The 15299-nt window shown below is 38.3% G+C and overlaps 1 protein-coding gene across 1 annotated transcript; it reads right to left on the bottom strand.

Annotated features, from left to right (window-relative positions):
- Positions 1-1209: 1209 nt before the first annotated feature.
- Positions 1210-15098, bottom strand: LOC126429526 (inverted formin-2-like). Its single transcript, XM_050090420.1, has 4 exons — positions 15015-15098; positions 1772-1931; positions 1435-1598; positions 1210-1293 (listed from the first exon to the last, which is right to left on the bottom strand). The coding sequence occupies exons 1-4, from the start codon at positions 15096-15098 to the stop codon at positions 1210-1212; spliced, it is 492 nt and encodes a 163-aa protein (XP_049946377.1).
- Positions 15099-15299: the final 201 nt, after the last annotated feature.

Genomic DNA, 15299 nt, shown 5'->3' with positions numbered 1-15299 from the left:
ATGACTGCTTTCCCTCCCAATTTGAACTGTTTTAGATAAATGTTTACTGCCAGATCTCTCTTGGTTTCCAGTAAAGTGATCTTGGGAGTTATTGGTGCTGGAAGTGTTACTGGAGAAGTCTTTCGATGTTGCACAGTAACAGTTTTCTGACAGAACAGTTCTTCCATTTGCTTGAAATCAACTCTAAGACTCTTTGCTTCGCTCTGCATTTCAGTCCATACTGATTCACCTGCAAGGAATTAGACTTCTGTTAGAACTGTTTGCCAGCAATAAACAATCAAAAATCTGTGTTTACCTACAGAAGATGAATAAAATCACCACACATATTGATGTCAGTGTGGTTATTACTACACATTTTATGGAACAAATCTAAAATATGTTTATATCTTCTGTATTTATTACAACTGTAATTAACTTAATAGTACCATGAAGTGAGTAAATCATCATTTTTCATACCTATCATAGAGACTGGAATCTTTGTCCAGCTTAGGGTTTTCATCTTCCGCTTGGGCAGTGGTAGTGTGTTAGACTTGTCCTTTACTGGTGTCCACAAACTTGCAGAATCTGGTAAATGTGCTGGAAGTGAATGTCTCCTATGTAACATCAGTGTTTCAAAGCTGTCACTATTGGGAATTGGAGGAGGTGGAGGTACATAATTTTTTTGTTGAGAACTGTAACCTGCAAGTGATGAAGGTGATAGCACCCCTGAAGCTGATGGCATAGCTGATGACACCACTGAAATAAGTGGCAGTGGCAGACAAGGTGGAGGAGGAGGAAGAGGAGGTGGTGCTGGGAATGGCAGTTTTGCTTCTGATGGTGACAACTGATGCTGTTTCTCATTATCACAAAGTTGCTTTACTTCTCTGGTATATTCCACCTCGGTCTGCGTAGACACTGAGCTTGTATTAAGGATATAAAAAGAATGTGTTTTGTTAACACTGTCAGCTCTTCTTTCATGATATTTTTGTGTGTGTGCTGGCTTTTTGTGGATAGAAAACCCAGGCTTTATAGCTTCAGATGAAAGTGAGTCAAGTGCTTCCCACACACTGTCCCTGAAATCATATAAATTTTGCCTTTATTTTACTTGAAAGGTCTAGTAGTATAATATATGCACACATCAGTGGGTTACAGACATTGCATGCATAGTTATACTTATCATAAGGTAAACATTATGCCAAGTATTTCCATTGTAATTTAAGCTCTGATAACTTACACATTTGGATTTGTTGGATCTAGCTGTGCAAGCTTTTGTAGCATGGAGTGGAACCTGACAGCATGTGGTGTATCTGCTATCTGTTAACAGACACAAAAAAATTAATTCATTACTGTTCTCTTTGTGGCACAATACACATGGGCACTTCTACTAATGGAAATTACACACACCAACCAAAAGTATTTCTGTTTATCAGTAGCAATAAGGACAATAATGTGTACCTTTTTGAATATTGTTTCAAACAACTGATGATGAGTTAGTTGTTTTGTTGATTCTAGTTCCATCTCATCTCTGTGTTGGTAATCAATGAATGCCGAAACTTGCATATGTAGCTCCTTATCATCAGTTGCACTTAGTGAACTCAGGATTGGTCCAAGCCCACGACCTAGGAATACACAACATATTGTATGTGTTTCAGATGTAACATTTTTCTGTTTTGAGATAACAAGCAAGGTAATAATACTATGAATTTTTGTTGGTAATTCTTTACAGCTCTTTTAAGCCTCACATTCACTGTACAGCAAAGACAGCTAGTAATGCAAATAAATAATTACTCACCAAGAAATTCATTCCTGATCTGCACACGCTTGTGGACATTGTGGCAGCCCAGTGTTAGACAGTTGATGAAAGAAAGCAGCCTTGTCTGATATTCGACATTTTCTGTGTTATGAAGTTCACTCACTAATACATCAAATCCATGTTGTTGATCATGAGTAACCTATGAATGGAAGAAAAAAAGGGCTTTGGTGACGCATCATTGCATGTATTAAGCAGTGAGAAGATATATTGTCTAGGTAATTTGTTCTTTTAGCAGGGCACTCATAAAACAATGCAATTTCAGTTTAAAACTTTTTATATCTTGGTGACATCTTGATTGTCAACTGACTGACCTAAGGCAGGCTTGTTTTCTAACCTCATGTTTACTGAATGTCTAAATGGAAGAACAAAAAATTTACCTTAAAGTGTTGCAGAGCTTCGAGAGCCATTTCATGTCCTTTCGAAGAGTACATGCACACAGCACATAACAGTTCAGTAACTTGTATTTTTACTGTGATGTTCTGAGTTTTGAGTTCTGTAACAAAGAAAAGAAGCCATGTTGAAGTCATTTTTCAGATCAAATAGTACAAGTAGTTTTTTGGTAATCATTGAACGATTAGTATAATTGCACTCGAGCAATTGCATAAAATGTGGTAATGTACATGGAAGTTGCACAATATGTTTTGCTGAAGGGGGTATGCTATTATTAGCTGACCTAACAAAAACTGAGGTGCAGCCGTGTGAATTGAGCTGAATTTTGATATTATATTCATAAAAATCAGATGTTCATCTGGCTTAGATGGTGTTACATTCCTTGTAAAGGAATGCAAGGAAATGATACTAAAGCATTTAACACATGTGCTGAATGCTGCAGTAAAGGAAGGTATATGCCGAAATTTGCTAAAAGTAAGTAAAACAAAGCCAATATATAAGAAAAGAAACAAAAGTTAATCAGGAAACTACATGCCAGTACCTTTGATGTCCACTTTTGCAAAAATCTGTGAAATGATAGTAAGGAGTAGAACTGTAAGCTTTATAACTAAATTTAAAATGGTTTCAGAGAAGGAAAATCAATAATAATGGTTTCAACAGTCGAACATACTCTAATTTACGTGACAGGCAACAGAGGACTTGGAAGATTTTCATGGACCAGTCAAAAGCATTGACTATGTGTATTATTCCAAAGTAATGGAGAAACTCAATCAATATGGGATTTGAGGGAAATGCTATGAAATAATTAAATCATGCATTATGAATGGGAAACAGTGCACAGAATCAAACATTCTAGTGTGAGCAATATAACATTGTGCATCAGGATTTTCAACATTTCCATAAATTTTTCTGCTCGTGTAGTACTTTTTTATACTGATTTCACCTCTGTTATTAATGTTTTTCTGTGTTATACAGTTTCTTCCACAGATCAGTTAAACTCATTATTTGTTAAAATCTAAGTTCTGCAGAGAGAATTGCAAGTAAGAGTAATTTTATTCTAGTATGATGAGGTGGTTGATCACACTTGTTTAACCCATCTGGCTGTTAAATGGGAAACTTTCATTGTTGACATGTTATGCAGTTCAGTAGAAATGAGTTCCAGCTAGTATTTGAATAATCCAAATATGTTCTGTTATGTTTTTGGTAGCTACATAATTGCTAAACAACGGCAGGACTATCTAGTTTTGTGAAAAATGTCCTACGTATGCTTTAGGATAAGGCTTGCTCATCACAAACACAAGGCTTGTCACATGTCATAGTGCCTGATACCGTGAAAATGAGAAGGGGAAATAAAAGCCTTTTGCAGGTCCTGTGGTTTTCAAAGAAGCTGCTAAATCAAATAACCGTATATGGTCATTATTTTTCTATGGTTAACATTGAAGGTCATAATGCAAAACTAAAGAAGAGTATAAACTACCCTAAAATTAGTTCAGCCTTTTTACCTGTTGGACATAGTATCTCTCTCCTTATTCCAATTCCACCTAACATTCTTGAAGCTATGCAGCAGATGACTTATTTTGGAGGCAATGATGGTGATGATTACAAGCCAGAAGAAAATTTTGCACCAGAATTATTTAATCAAAATGAACTAAATGTTTTAAGACATGAAGTGAATATGACAGAAGGTGCCTCCAAATTGCTTGGGTCAAGTCCGAAAGCTACCGAGAATGTCGTAGTTTTACCAAAGGAACAAAGTAATGGAATTAGAAAAATTTTTAAAACAATAATTCTGTATCATTTTTTGTTGTGATATTAAGGGTTTATTGAATTTCTTTAAGCTTACTATGGCCCAAGCATGTGGAGGCTGTTCATTTGCTCGTCAAAACGTTGCCTGGAAGGTGTACTTTTACATAATGGAAATTTGTTTGGCTCAATACCTGTTGCCCATTCAGTACACCACATGGAGACAGTGAAAACCTCAAAACTGTGGTGAAATTTGTTATATGTGAAAGACACTATTGGACAATATTTGGGGTTTGAAAGTAGTTGGCATGTTACTTGATCAGCTGTCCAGCTTAACAAAAATGCCATGTTTTCATTTGTGAGTGGGACAGCTTTCAGCAATGAACCAGTTGTTCATCCAAACAAGATCCTATTCTCTCCTCTTCGTATCAGATTTGGATTAGTGAAACAGTTCACTAATGCTATTCCAAAAGATAATGACTGTTTCCTGTATTTGACAACAAGATTTCCTAAAGTACCTCACAAGATACTGACAAAAGGGAGCTTTGTATGAGCACGGATCAGAAATTTAAGGAAAGACAATTTGTTTGAAAGCACAGTAAATCCATTCGGGGAGGGACGGGGGGGGGGGGGGGGATATTGATATAGATAATAATTTCATGCGGCTCAATGGGCTGGTGCAAGTTTTTCTAATGCCACTTGGTAACTTGTGTATCCCTAACCTAACACAGTTATCCAGCCAGCGAAAGGGGACTTAACAGTTCAACATGGAATCGTACCACATGGTGTTTCTGGTGACTATCATATCATTGAGAGGCGAAGGCTAGGTTAAACCAAAGACTTAAAAATCCATAATCCGACCAAAATTTGATGCCTCTCAGTTTCCAGGCATGCTCTTTACTACTACACCACCAGGCCATGTATGTAGATAGTTCATCTATAGATTCTGATGAATGACATATATAGCCATATCTGCTGATTGCATTGCTTAAATTTTTCACACCATCAAGGGACCATTTGTCTTAGTATGCATCCCAAATTTCAACCTGATTCATGTTAACCCCCTCCCTTCCCTCCCCATCACCCCCCTCCTGCAAAAAAGAGGACAACAATGTGATCCTATAAAGGTTCTGCTTTTACCAACTGAGGCGCTGCATCCCAAAAGGAGCTTGGATTTTGTTTAAAGAGCTAGCGGCCAAATTTTTCATATTTTTCATCCACATATTGAAGTTTCCTCAGCAAACCTTCCAATGTCAGTGAAGAACAAGGAGAATGGTTCCGCCAGAACATCAAGGAGATGGGAAAGAGAGAACCAGGGAAAGTGTAGTGCAAACATGATGGCTGACCTCTGTTTTAAGTTAAAGAGAAAGGACATTGATTGTGGGAGACACAAAGTTTTGCCCCATTTCAGAAAGAACTTGAGGCAGTGAAATCAGCTAAGGAGAATTAAATTGTGATATGTGTGTGTTAAGTGACATACACCCTTGTCTACTATAATCTAGCGTATAATGATTCCATCCAAGGTTGCAAAATAAATCATTTATTTTCAAATCAATTAAAAAATGTTCTCTGTTAGGAAAAAATGTGATTTCTGCTAGAACTTCAGACCTGATTTATACAGAAATATGATGTGATGCAGAAAAACTGAAATCAGATTTGGAATCGCTTAGTCATGAAACATTGTTCCAAGAGTTTTAAAATGCAGCATAGTTTAGTCAGTTACAGATCTGAGTTACAAACTGTCAGACATTGTATGCCACATGATTCTATCCTCAGACAGACACTATTACTCCTCTATGTAAATGAATTTCTACACTATGTGAAGCATGAAGTTATAATGTATGCCTATGACACAACAATTATCTGTGCAGCTGATAAAGAAAAGAAGCATTGCAAAGGCAGCACACCCAAATAATAAAAATGCAAACAAGTAGCTAAAACAAAACTGTTTTATAAATAAGTCTAAAGTAATAAATGTAGTTTTTCAAATAAACAGAGTGTATAATGTAAATATTAAAATGAATAGAGGGACAGTTAAAGAAGTAAACAGCATAAAATATGTAGGAACTGTCATAGAAAAGGGTCTTATGTGGGAAGAGCATGTAAATGTACTGCGTAAGTAGATAAACACAAAGATTTTCCTCGTACACAATCAGAAGCTGTAGATGATGATGATCTCAGGATGGTATGCCACGGACTTGTGTTCCCACACTCACATACATAGACTACACAAATTTATACATGCACATTCCTTATTTTGGCCATAACTGTACAAGCAATTAAATTTTTTTCGCATATTTACATAATAGAAAAAACTCATAAACACTATAGTAGTAATTCTGTACCAAGCAATAACTCGCTGCAGTTTTGGGTGTATGCAAACCAGTTACTGCCTTAATTTTTTTAAAAGTAATTTCTTGTACAGTTCTCTTCCTGCTTGCAGGTGACCTTTTTGTTTTAGTGTTTTATGTGCAAACTGCACATGAAAATCTTGATTATTCCTTGTGTTGTACTATTGGATTTTTGGACCAATCTTGCTATTGTTATCTGTGATTTTCCTTGTATACATCTTTGTTTCTAAGATATAGAGGCATGGTAATTGAAGAATATAAACCTTTTTTCAATGGAGGGCCATGAAGATCAAGGTGCTGTACTTTCCTTGGCTCTTAAGTTCTTTTTTGTGTAATGAAACAAATGGCTTTTGCAGGGTGGCGAATTTAACCAACAAAATAAACCATACCTTAGTAGCGATTCTGCTTGGGCACAGTACACATTTTTTATGGCTTGCATTGACGCGCATCCACAAATAACCTTCTGTTTGACTGTTAGTGTAACCCTGTTTTCTGTATTGTTTATACATTGTATTCATGTTAGACTTAATGTAACAAGCTAAATGGAGCTAGAAACAAATGTTGCATCTGCGTGTTTACATTTTTGCAATACGGTATGAGAACCATAGTCACGGTGTTGCACGCACTATGAACAGTGAACAGTGGTGAGTAATTTGTAAGATTTTGGAATGAAGGTCGCGGCCTTCATAATTAATTTTAAGATGTACCCAATAATCTCATCAGAAAAACACCAGCTTACCAGAGGTAAAGAATAATTAAATAAATAAAAGTAATAAATATCACAGCAGTTACACATTTCAAAAGATACCGGTACTTTGCTTGCAAGTATCCACATACTCTTTGACTTCTTCATTTTATGACATAATTGCAAGAGGTGCGCCCATTACTATCGCACACATGTGATGACATGTCTAATAGGCTAGAGTGTAACAGAAATGCTGATGAGGTCGAAGCTACTACGCAGTTTAATAATCCAAGAACTTCTTTTCTGGATGAATTTACGAAATTACTTAAGAGCTACTTCTACAGTCTGTGACAATAAACGGTGACAGACTGAAGTTTGCCTATCGGTAGCGGTAGAAGTAGCGTACAAGAAGTAATTTATTCCGCGCTGTAATTTGGGTGGTGGTGTCACATGCTGTTCGTAGCTCCACAAAACTTCAACGAAATTTTCTCTGCTTGCGTTAGTAGCGGTTTTACATCAGTGCAATATAAAAGCATTATAATATCTTCGTGACCAGGAAAACGTGCACCCTATCAACAATGCTCCAATAGCATCCGGTACTACTTAGCCAATACATCAAAAGATGAACTTATTTCCCACCTCACGAAGTATGAAAAAGTTACTAAAGAAACCAAAAATGTGATAACGTACATGTGAGAAGATTTAAACTACAACACTGCATGCTTTCGCAACCACCAGGACGTGGGCAGAAAATCATATTCAAAGGCACAGACTCACTAAAACTGGGAACTCACACAAAGAGAATTCTCTCAAGTCACATAAATTGCCATATGGCAACCTGCTCGGTACGTGCATTGAAGATGTCTCGTAAAAGTGTGTAGTTGCTTGATAGCCCATTTTATAGTAGGACTGTAAAATAGATCTATGAACTGAACGATTTTATGTGTTTGTAATACAGAATAAGGACCACAGTCAGGGTCTTGCTCATTCTCAGCTGTGTACAGTGCTTAGCAATTTGTAAGAATTTAATAAGTTCGCAGCCTAAATAATTTTTCCTGTACTAGTTTATACCTATTTATCAACCGTTTTTAAACCAATTGCCCTATTATTTGTTTCATAAAAGGTACAGTGGCTGTATCATAAACGTGAGGTACGGTAGTGAGTGAGTTAACGGAGAAAACAAGAATTTCTGCCGAGCTCGCAAATGAAATTTTTTTGTTGGTACATATTGAAACATACACAATTTGAATATCATACAGTATTTTCACACAGTTTTTACTAATGGCTCTTTACAAACAGCAGGCAGGAACATTGGTAGTGTTCCTTTTACCTATACAGCAGAGGTTCTAATAGCTACAGCTTAATATGGTTTATTATGTGCTGCAAGACTTGGCAAGATGACTTGTAAACTCCAACAGTAACATTGTTAAATTCATTTACTTTTATTTCAACGGATAGCGTAAGATGTATATGATATTAACGTAATTGATGACTGTCTTTGTATAGCCTACTGGTGTATATTTGGACAGGTCAGATTTGAGTTTCTTGCTGCTGGAAGAAGATTATATAATTGTATTCCCATACATTTAACACCATTAATGTGCAAATTTGTTGAATGGGGAATTACTCTTAAAGAGGTTTTGGAACTTGTCATGATCGTGACAATAAATATTTCTGTCAAGTTGGTTAATGCTTTTCTTAGGGAACTGTAATGTTGCAAGTCTGTATTGGCACAGAAGGGACCATATATTCAGCTTCTTAAATAGTGATTTACTTTGAGCCCAAAAAATAATCCCATAACCAAGCATCGAGTGGAGAAGAACATAATACAGTGTACTAATGTTTGTAGCATTTCTTATTGATATGATCATAAAACATACTTCACTGAGTTTTGTGCTAGTTAAATCTACGTGCCTTTTTTCAAGCAAGGGTGTCAGTTATAGAAACCCCCAAAGATTTAGTTTCATGGCCAAATTCAAAGTTATTATTGTCCACCGATATTGATGGAAGTACGAAAGTTGGTCCAACTGCCTTTTTCAATTAAGAAGCAGCCTGTTGTCTTTAAGCCATGAGTTCAATTGTTGATATGTATCTCAAGCAGACTCGTAGATTTTTGCTTTGTAAAAGATGTCTAGCATGCGTTTTGTCACACCACCCACACGATTCTATCCCGCCTCCCACGGTCTTCTGAAGAGTTCGTGCACTTTGCTAAGCAAATGACGGATCAATGAAAAAATCTGCAGTTCAAAACCTAGCCGCAAAGCGCGCATAACCCAGTGCGAGGCGTTCCCTGAAAGCACATATCCAAAAAGAGATCTTTTCTGTGAATTTCGTTACACGGACACTTTACTAATGACGCTATAGTTACGACAAACAACGACAGAATGGTGGGTGTTTACCTTGTGGGCTGCACCCATCCCTAGTCAACCTCCTGAGCCGTCCTACGCCGAGCTCCAAACGGCAGAGCATCGCGGGCTGCCGGTCCATCGTCTTCTGCTTGTTGCGGAGCTCCTGTCCTGCACGGGCGGCTGACAAACACAGACTGGCAGCCGGAGCGGCGGCTGGTAGGGAGTCCTGCAACCCCCTCCCCCACCCCCGACTCATCGCGGCGTACCGTTATCTCACTCCGAGTAATTAGCAACCCCTACCCCTCTACATTCCATTTCACTTACCGTGAAAGACGAGTAGTTGTTCACCATTGACTGAACTATTATTACGCACATGTACTGTGTAAATAATAGTACGTCAGTAGTGCAATTACCTAATTTTATATTCCCTGTATCCGCTAACTGATTTCTCGCATCCACTATTACTGTGCGAGGATATCTGCACAGTTATGCTAGTGAGGAAAACGTCGCAATCGGCTCAAATTTTGTTGACTAAGACATAGGCTTTTATGAAACCAATAAGGGTAAATTCATCTTCAGACGGCCGCCTGGACTTTAACGCGAATTTTACGTGGTTCTAACGAGATAACCTTTTCTTTCTTTTCTTTTGTTACAGTACTCTGTTAAGTTACTGGGTGAGTACCTCGATAGAAAATTACACCGATCAAACCACATCTTATACCTGGAAAAAAAACTTCACTCTGTAGGGTTTGCTTTACGCATAATTGTACCATCTACACATAAGGACGCCGATAGTTTGGATATTTCCGTGCACTGTTGCCTTGCGACATAATCATCTGGGGTAACATGCCCAAGGCAAAAAATAACGCTCAGTAGATAGCAGTAAGCATCAGAAGCAGTGTGCATCCAAAACACCCGTGCAGGAATTCGTTCGGAAATCACCAGGTTTTACAGTGACATCTCAGTATCTCTTCTCTCTTGCATGTCTCATAACTAAAAATCACTCTCTTCAAAATCAATCATGAATATCATTGCTACAATACAGTATCAAGAGAGGATTTACATAGTAACCAGTCAAACTTTACCCTTCATCGATCAAACTTTACCCTTGTACAAAAGGAGCCAACTATTCGGGCATCAAAGTTTACAATGCTCTACCTAGAAACATCAAAAGTGTTGCTCTTGAAGTAGCGAAATTCAAGAGCAGATTGAAGGACTACCTACTACAGAGTTCATTCTATTCAATTAATTATTTTTAGTGCAAATGAGCAAGTTTTTCTGTAGCATTTTATTGTATAAATGATTGAGCCATTTAACGCAAACGTAAATGTCAACTATTACTAATATGAATGACTCGCAGTGTATGTATAAAAATTGTTTTTTCTGTTCATGTACTATGATTAACATTAGTTGCTATGATTTTTTGTCATGAAGCAATCACACTGCACTTAATTGTTTCGTAAATATTGTGATAATACTGACTCGATCCATGTCCTAGCAACTATGTGTTGTTGGGATAAACGGAACTCGCAATAAAAAATAAAGCACTGGAAACAAGTTGTAGTTTGTATGATATTGGAATAATGTCTGTTGATGAAGTGTGTGTAATTTTCGCGTAAGAAATGTGCGGTACGCTGCCGTTCAGAGATGGGCTTATGTCCGAAACAGCCTGCAAAAGAAGTCACCCCATGACGTAGTAGCTGGCTGCGACTCCTCCTCCTCTTTGATGTAATCTTAATCAGAAAACCTCAGGCCATAGGGTACAATGAGCTATTTACCGTTCATATCGGCTGCTTTACGCGAGTAATCGCATCGAGTATGAGGTAATTAGAGAGGAATTTCGCCTTATGCAAGACCCCTTAGTAGTTTTGTTTTCACCATGACATGTTTTAGCACTTGTTGTACTATCGTCAGTGGGTTTAATTGTTTATTTTTCCTCTACAAAATTGTTATCCATTAAGGAAATTTTTGGTAAAAATATTTCCGTTACAAAGACGAGCGATAATTGTTATGTATTTTTTATTGGTTTGTACACAGTAGAGGGTTGAGACAGGTAGCATTGACTTGAAGCACAATATGTTGTTTATTTACGATATGGCTAAAGGTTCTAGTTTTGTAGTACATTTGGAAACAAAGTGGATGTATGCATTTGTTTCCGTACCTCACACGAAACTATTGGGTGCGTGTGCTAGTAGCTCTAGGGCTATTACGCAGTCTACAGCTTGTCATCTGCAAACAGTAAAACGTTATTTTATTTTTCTATTCATTACGCATTTTTCTATCACAAATCATCGATTTTACTAATGTTTTGTGTCATATCATTTAAGTGAAGTCTTTCCCTATGTACGCATAATCGTACATGCTTTCTGGAAACTTCAGAACTGCGAATCATTTACTTCTTTCAAACATTTCGAAGATCAACCTGCATTAGGAGCGACATCAAATCCCAAATCTGAGGCCGGCCGGTGTGGCCGAGCGGTTCTAGGCGCTTTAGTCTGGAACCGCGCGACCGCTACGGTCGTAGGTTCGAATCCTGCCTCGGGCATGGATGTGTGTGATGTCCTTAGGTTAGTTAGGTTTAAGTAGTTCTAAGTTCTAGGGGACCGATGACCTCAGATGTTAAGTCTCATAGTGCTCTAGAGCCATTTTGAACCAAATCTGAGCGAATGGCGCGGCCGACGCTATGTCAGAGTGTCAGTCGTGAGTGGCGCAGACAGTGGTGTAATAAGAAAAGAAGAGAAAAGGAGCACCTTCTGCGTTCTTGGGCCACTCGCAAACCATAATTTAAACGTAACCCTCTACGCATTACCTACCTTGTGGCAGCCGGCGGCAACAGCAGAGCGCCATGTCTACGCCTTAGGGCGTGTGGCCTGCCCTGGCGGTTAAAGGTCTGTCACGCGTCCAGCTTCAGCGAATTTGTTAAAGACGATTTGGAGGCTAATCATGTGACAGGCCTGTCTTTCGACGAAGTTTAGAATGTCAACAAATGTTTTTTCCACAGCACGCTGATTCTGCAAGGATTTCCAAGGCAACGCCAAAGTCACTAAACCCCAACACATTGAAATGGAAAGTACGCAGCCTTTAGAGAAATATTTGTTGACGTTTTAGGCCTGTTTCACACACTACAGCTTCCGCCGTGCGGCAAACTGTTCTGTACCGTGACTGATTTTGATCTAAACATCTGCAAACCACTTTGAAGCGCGCGGCGCACGATATTTTCAATATTACGACATGTTAGGGTTCAACACGTTCCATTCGCGTATTAAACATGTGACAAATAATTCCTTAAATACCACAGTGCGCCCCATAATTACTCCTGCCAGCGCGCTCCGTACCAGAGCGCCAAGTATGAGGTTGCAGATTTCTCAGTTGAGGCTGTTTCTTGAAACTTTGCAAGTAGACTTTCGTGGGATGATTTGCGTCTGGATTCATGCGCCTGGCGCTTCAGTTTTTTCAATTTCTCCGTGATCCTGTAAACCGCGAGTCGATGAAAAAAAAATGGCTCTGAGTACTTGGGACTTAATATCTGAGGTCATCAGTCCCATAGAACTTAGAACTACTTAAACCTAACTAACCTAAGGATATCACACACATCCATGCCCGAGGCAGGATTCGAACCTGCGACCGTAGCGGTTGCACGGCTCCGGACTGAAGCGCCTAGAACCGCTCGGCTGGCTAAGAGTCGATGAGGTTGAGTGACTATGCGCGGATTCTTTTTGTTTTCTTTTCAGTTTTATGCGTTTAAAACAGTGCAAATAACATGAAATAAAGCTCAACATATTGTATTTGATAATTTGGGATTGCAAATAAATCTCCAGCAAGTATTTGTAAGGCATAAATGAGGACTTAGTATATAAAATTAGATACTATTATTATTTCACAGTTGATGATATACAAGTGCTTGGGTGATTCCGTAAAAACAGGGGTGCAGTAATTTTTTCAGCATCTTGCATACGTAGTAAACGCAGTGCTTTTACAGTTGTATTGTTGTTTCAAAGTTTCTATAGAAAAAAAAACTTCGTTCACATTCATAAAAGATTCTCTCTCATTGCACAGTTTGGCACGCGTAACGCATCATTTCGCTATATGATGGCGAGGATAGCTGGTGATGTACAGTGGAACGTATTGTGATGCATTCTTCTCGGGATGTGATTTCTTATTCTCTCTCGATGAGATAAGATCAGTTTTGTAGCTTTTCGATCAAATTCTTTGCCTGATTATGAAAAAAGGTGCCACTGGGTTCACTGTAGGAGTACGTTTAGGCGGAATCGTTTTAATACTGATCGGTGCCAATACTTCACCAATTAAAAAAAAAACAAACAAACAAACTCGTCGTATACCTGTGGATTTGTTTATGCTAATAACGCGTCGGTTATCAAAAGAAATTTGTTCCCTTGCGCGTAGGTCTTCGTCACAAGAGGCAAAAGCTTTTTATATAAGGCAAAGTTTCCAGATTTTTAGGAATTAATGGCAAAATTCTTATATTTTAACTCATACTCATCAACCGATTTTTGTATCCCCTTTCCAAATGAGCAGTTAATTTCTTGTAGCCGTGAGTAGACCTTTACATCAATTTTCCGAAAGGAGTTATAGCATACTGCACTGTATGCGAGTGGGTTACTTTGTTCATATACCGTCGTTTTACGAGAACTACTTTAGCCCCTGATGGTCTAGGGTTCGGTTATAAGACGATTCGTACTGGCAACCTGGAAAGACGAACATACGAACGTAGATATGTTGTTATATGTGACTTTGAAAAGAGTAATTTGATCGACAACTATCCAGTTGTTTTGTAGTGCGGGCAACCGCAGCCAAACTTCGACTTTTTTCCAAGGAAAATTCCGCATTGGCTGTACGAATGATTTTTATTAAATCCGCGACCGGTTTCACACCACTTATCGGTGCATCCTCAGGCAATGTTATTTATAACATAGTAACGTTGAACACTGCCCTCTAGCCACTCCCCACCATTCACGTCCAATATACTGTCATCCGGTGAAAGCGGTAGTTAAAATTTAAAAATCTTTTTTAAAAAATGTTTAAATGATGGGAGCGGCAATGGCCGGGCAAGCTGAGAGGAGCCGCGCGGCATCGGACACTTCCTGACTGACTAGCCGAAACCCCAAAAGATTTATTCTTTGAAACCTATTTAAACCTTATTTACTAAGTTATGCCTTTTATAAGAATTCCATGTAATTGTTGTGACTTATGTGGACAATCTGCCTACTCCTTTGCATTTCATAAAATAGTGGGCAGAAACCACTTCGCCCATAAATACGACTTAGACGTCTCCTTTTGTCATTCCTCCCTCACTCTTCATAAATGATTGGCCAACTTTCATGTCGCCTAATAACCACACTTCTCCTTTCTCCCTCTATGCACACAATTGGCCGACTTTTCTGTCGCCTAATCTGTAATTCCCTATTTACCTATTTTCTGTCGTCGAAAATAATTGGCAGACTTCCGTATCGCCTAATAACCATAACTCTCCATTTACCATAAACCTCTTTGGCAGGACTATTCCTAACATATCAGTGTATCATAATTCATTATAGTGGAAACCACTTCGCCGTTTCACTTCATACTAAAGAGCAACGATATGTCTATTTTGACACAAGTGTACGTCATCTCAAGACAACATTAAGTTATTTCCATTACTTTTTTCTACCAGAATTGTTTCTTTGTACATTGTCATATCCACTCACCTGGGTTAGCGTCGTCGTCTTCTTCTGCGGCCTGCAACTAAATTTTATGCATTTTTCATCTGTGTAACATATAATAGCCCTCATCTAGCTTTCCTATTCTTAAAATGTTTTCAGACGTAGAGGATTGTTTATCGCTGTTGTAAATATTTAAAAATTGTTCCACTGCATATTGTACGGCATGTTTTTGTTATGCGCATTAAAATGTTCCTGGTGTCTTGTGACTATATACTGTGTTGTCTTGCTGTTGTATCTGTAAGTCTTTATTTCTTATACTCTGACCTGTCA

The sequence above is a fragment of the Schistocerca serialis genome, chromosome 1 (assembly GCF_023864345.2).
Source record: "Schistocerca serialis cubense isolate TAMUIC-IGC-003099 chromosome 1, iqSchSeri2.2, whole genome shotgun sequence".
Taxonomy (NCBI): domain Eukaryota; kingdom Metazoa; phylum Arthropoda; class Insecta; order Orthoptera; family Acrididae; genus Schistocerca; species Schistocerca serialis.
The sequence above is the reverse complement of the archived record's forward strand: the minus strand, read 5'-3'. Positions and strand labels throughout refer to the sequence as shown.

Excerpts from the sequence above, each read along its gene's own strand:
- LOC126429526 (XM_050090420.1), bottom strand. The coding sequence starts at position 15,098 with ATGAGGGCTATTATATGTTACACAGATGAAAAATGCATAAAATTTAGT. Across the intron at positions 1,932-15,014 it reads AGACGACGACGCTAACCCAG|GTTACTCATGATCAACAACA; the intron begins GTGAGTGGATAT and ends TTCCATTCATAG. Across the intron at positions 1,294-1,434 it reads TTGAAACAATATTCAAAAAG|ATAGCAGATACACCACATGC; the intron begins GTACACATTATT and ends GTCTGTTAACAG.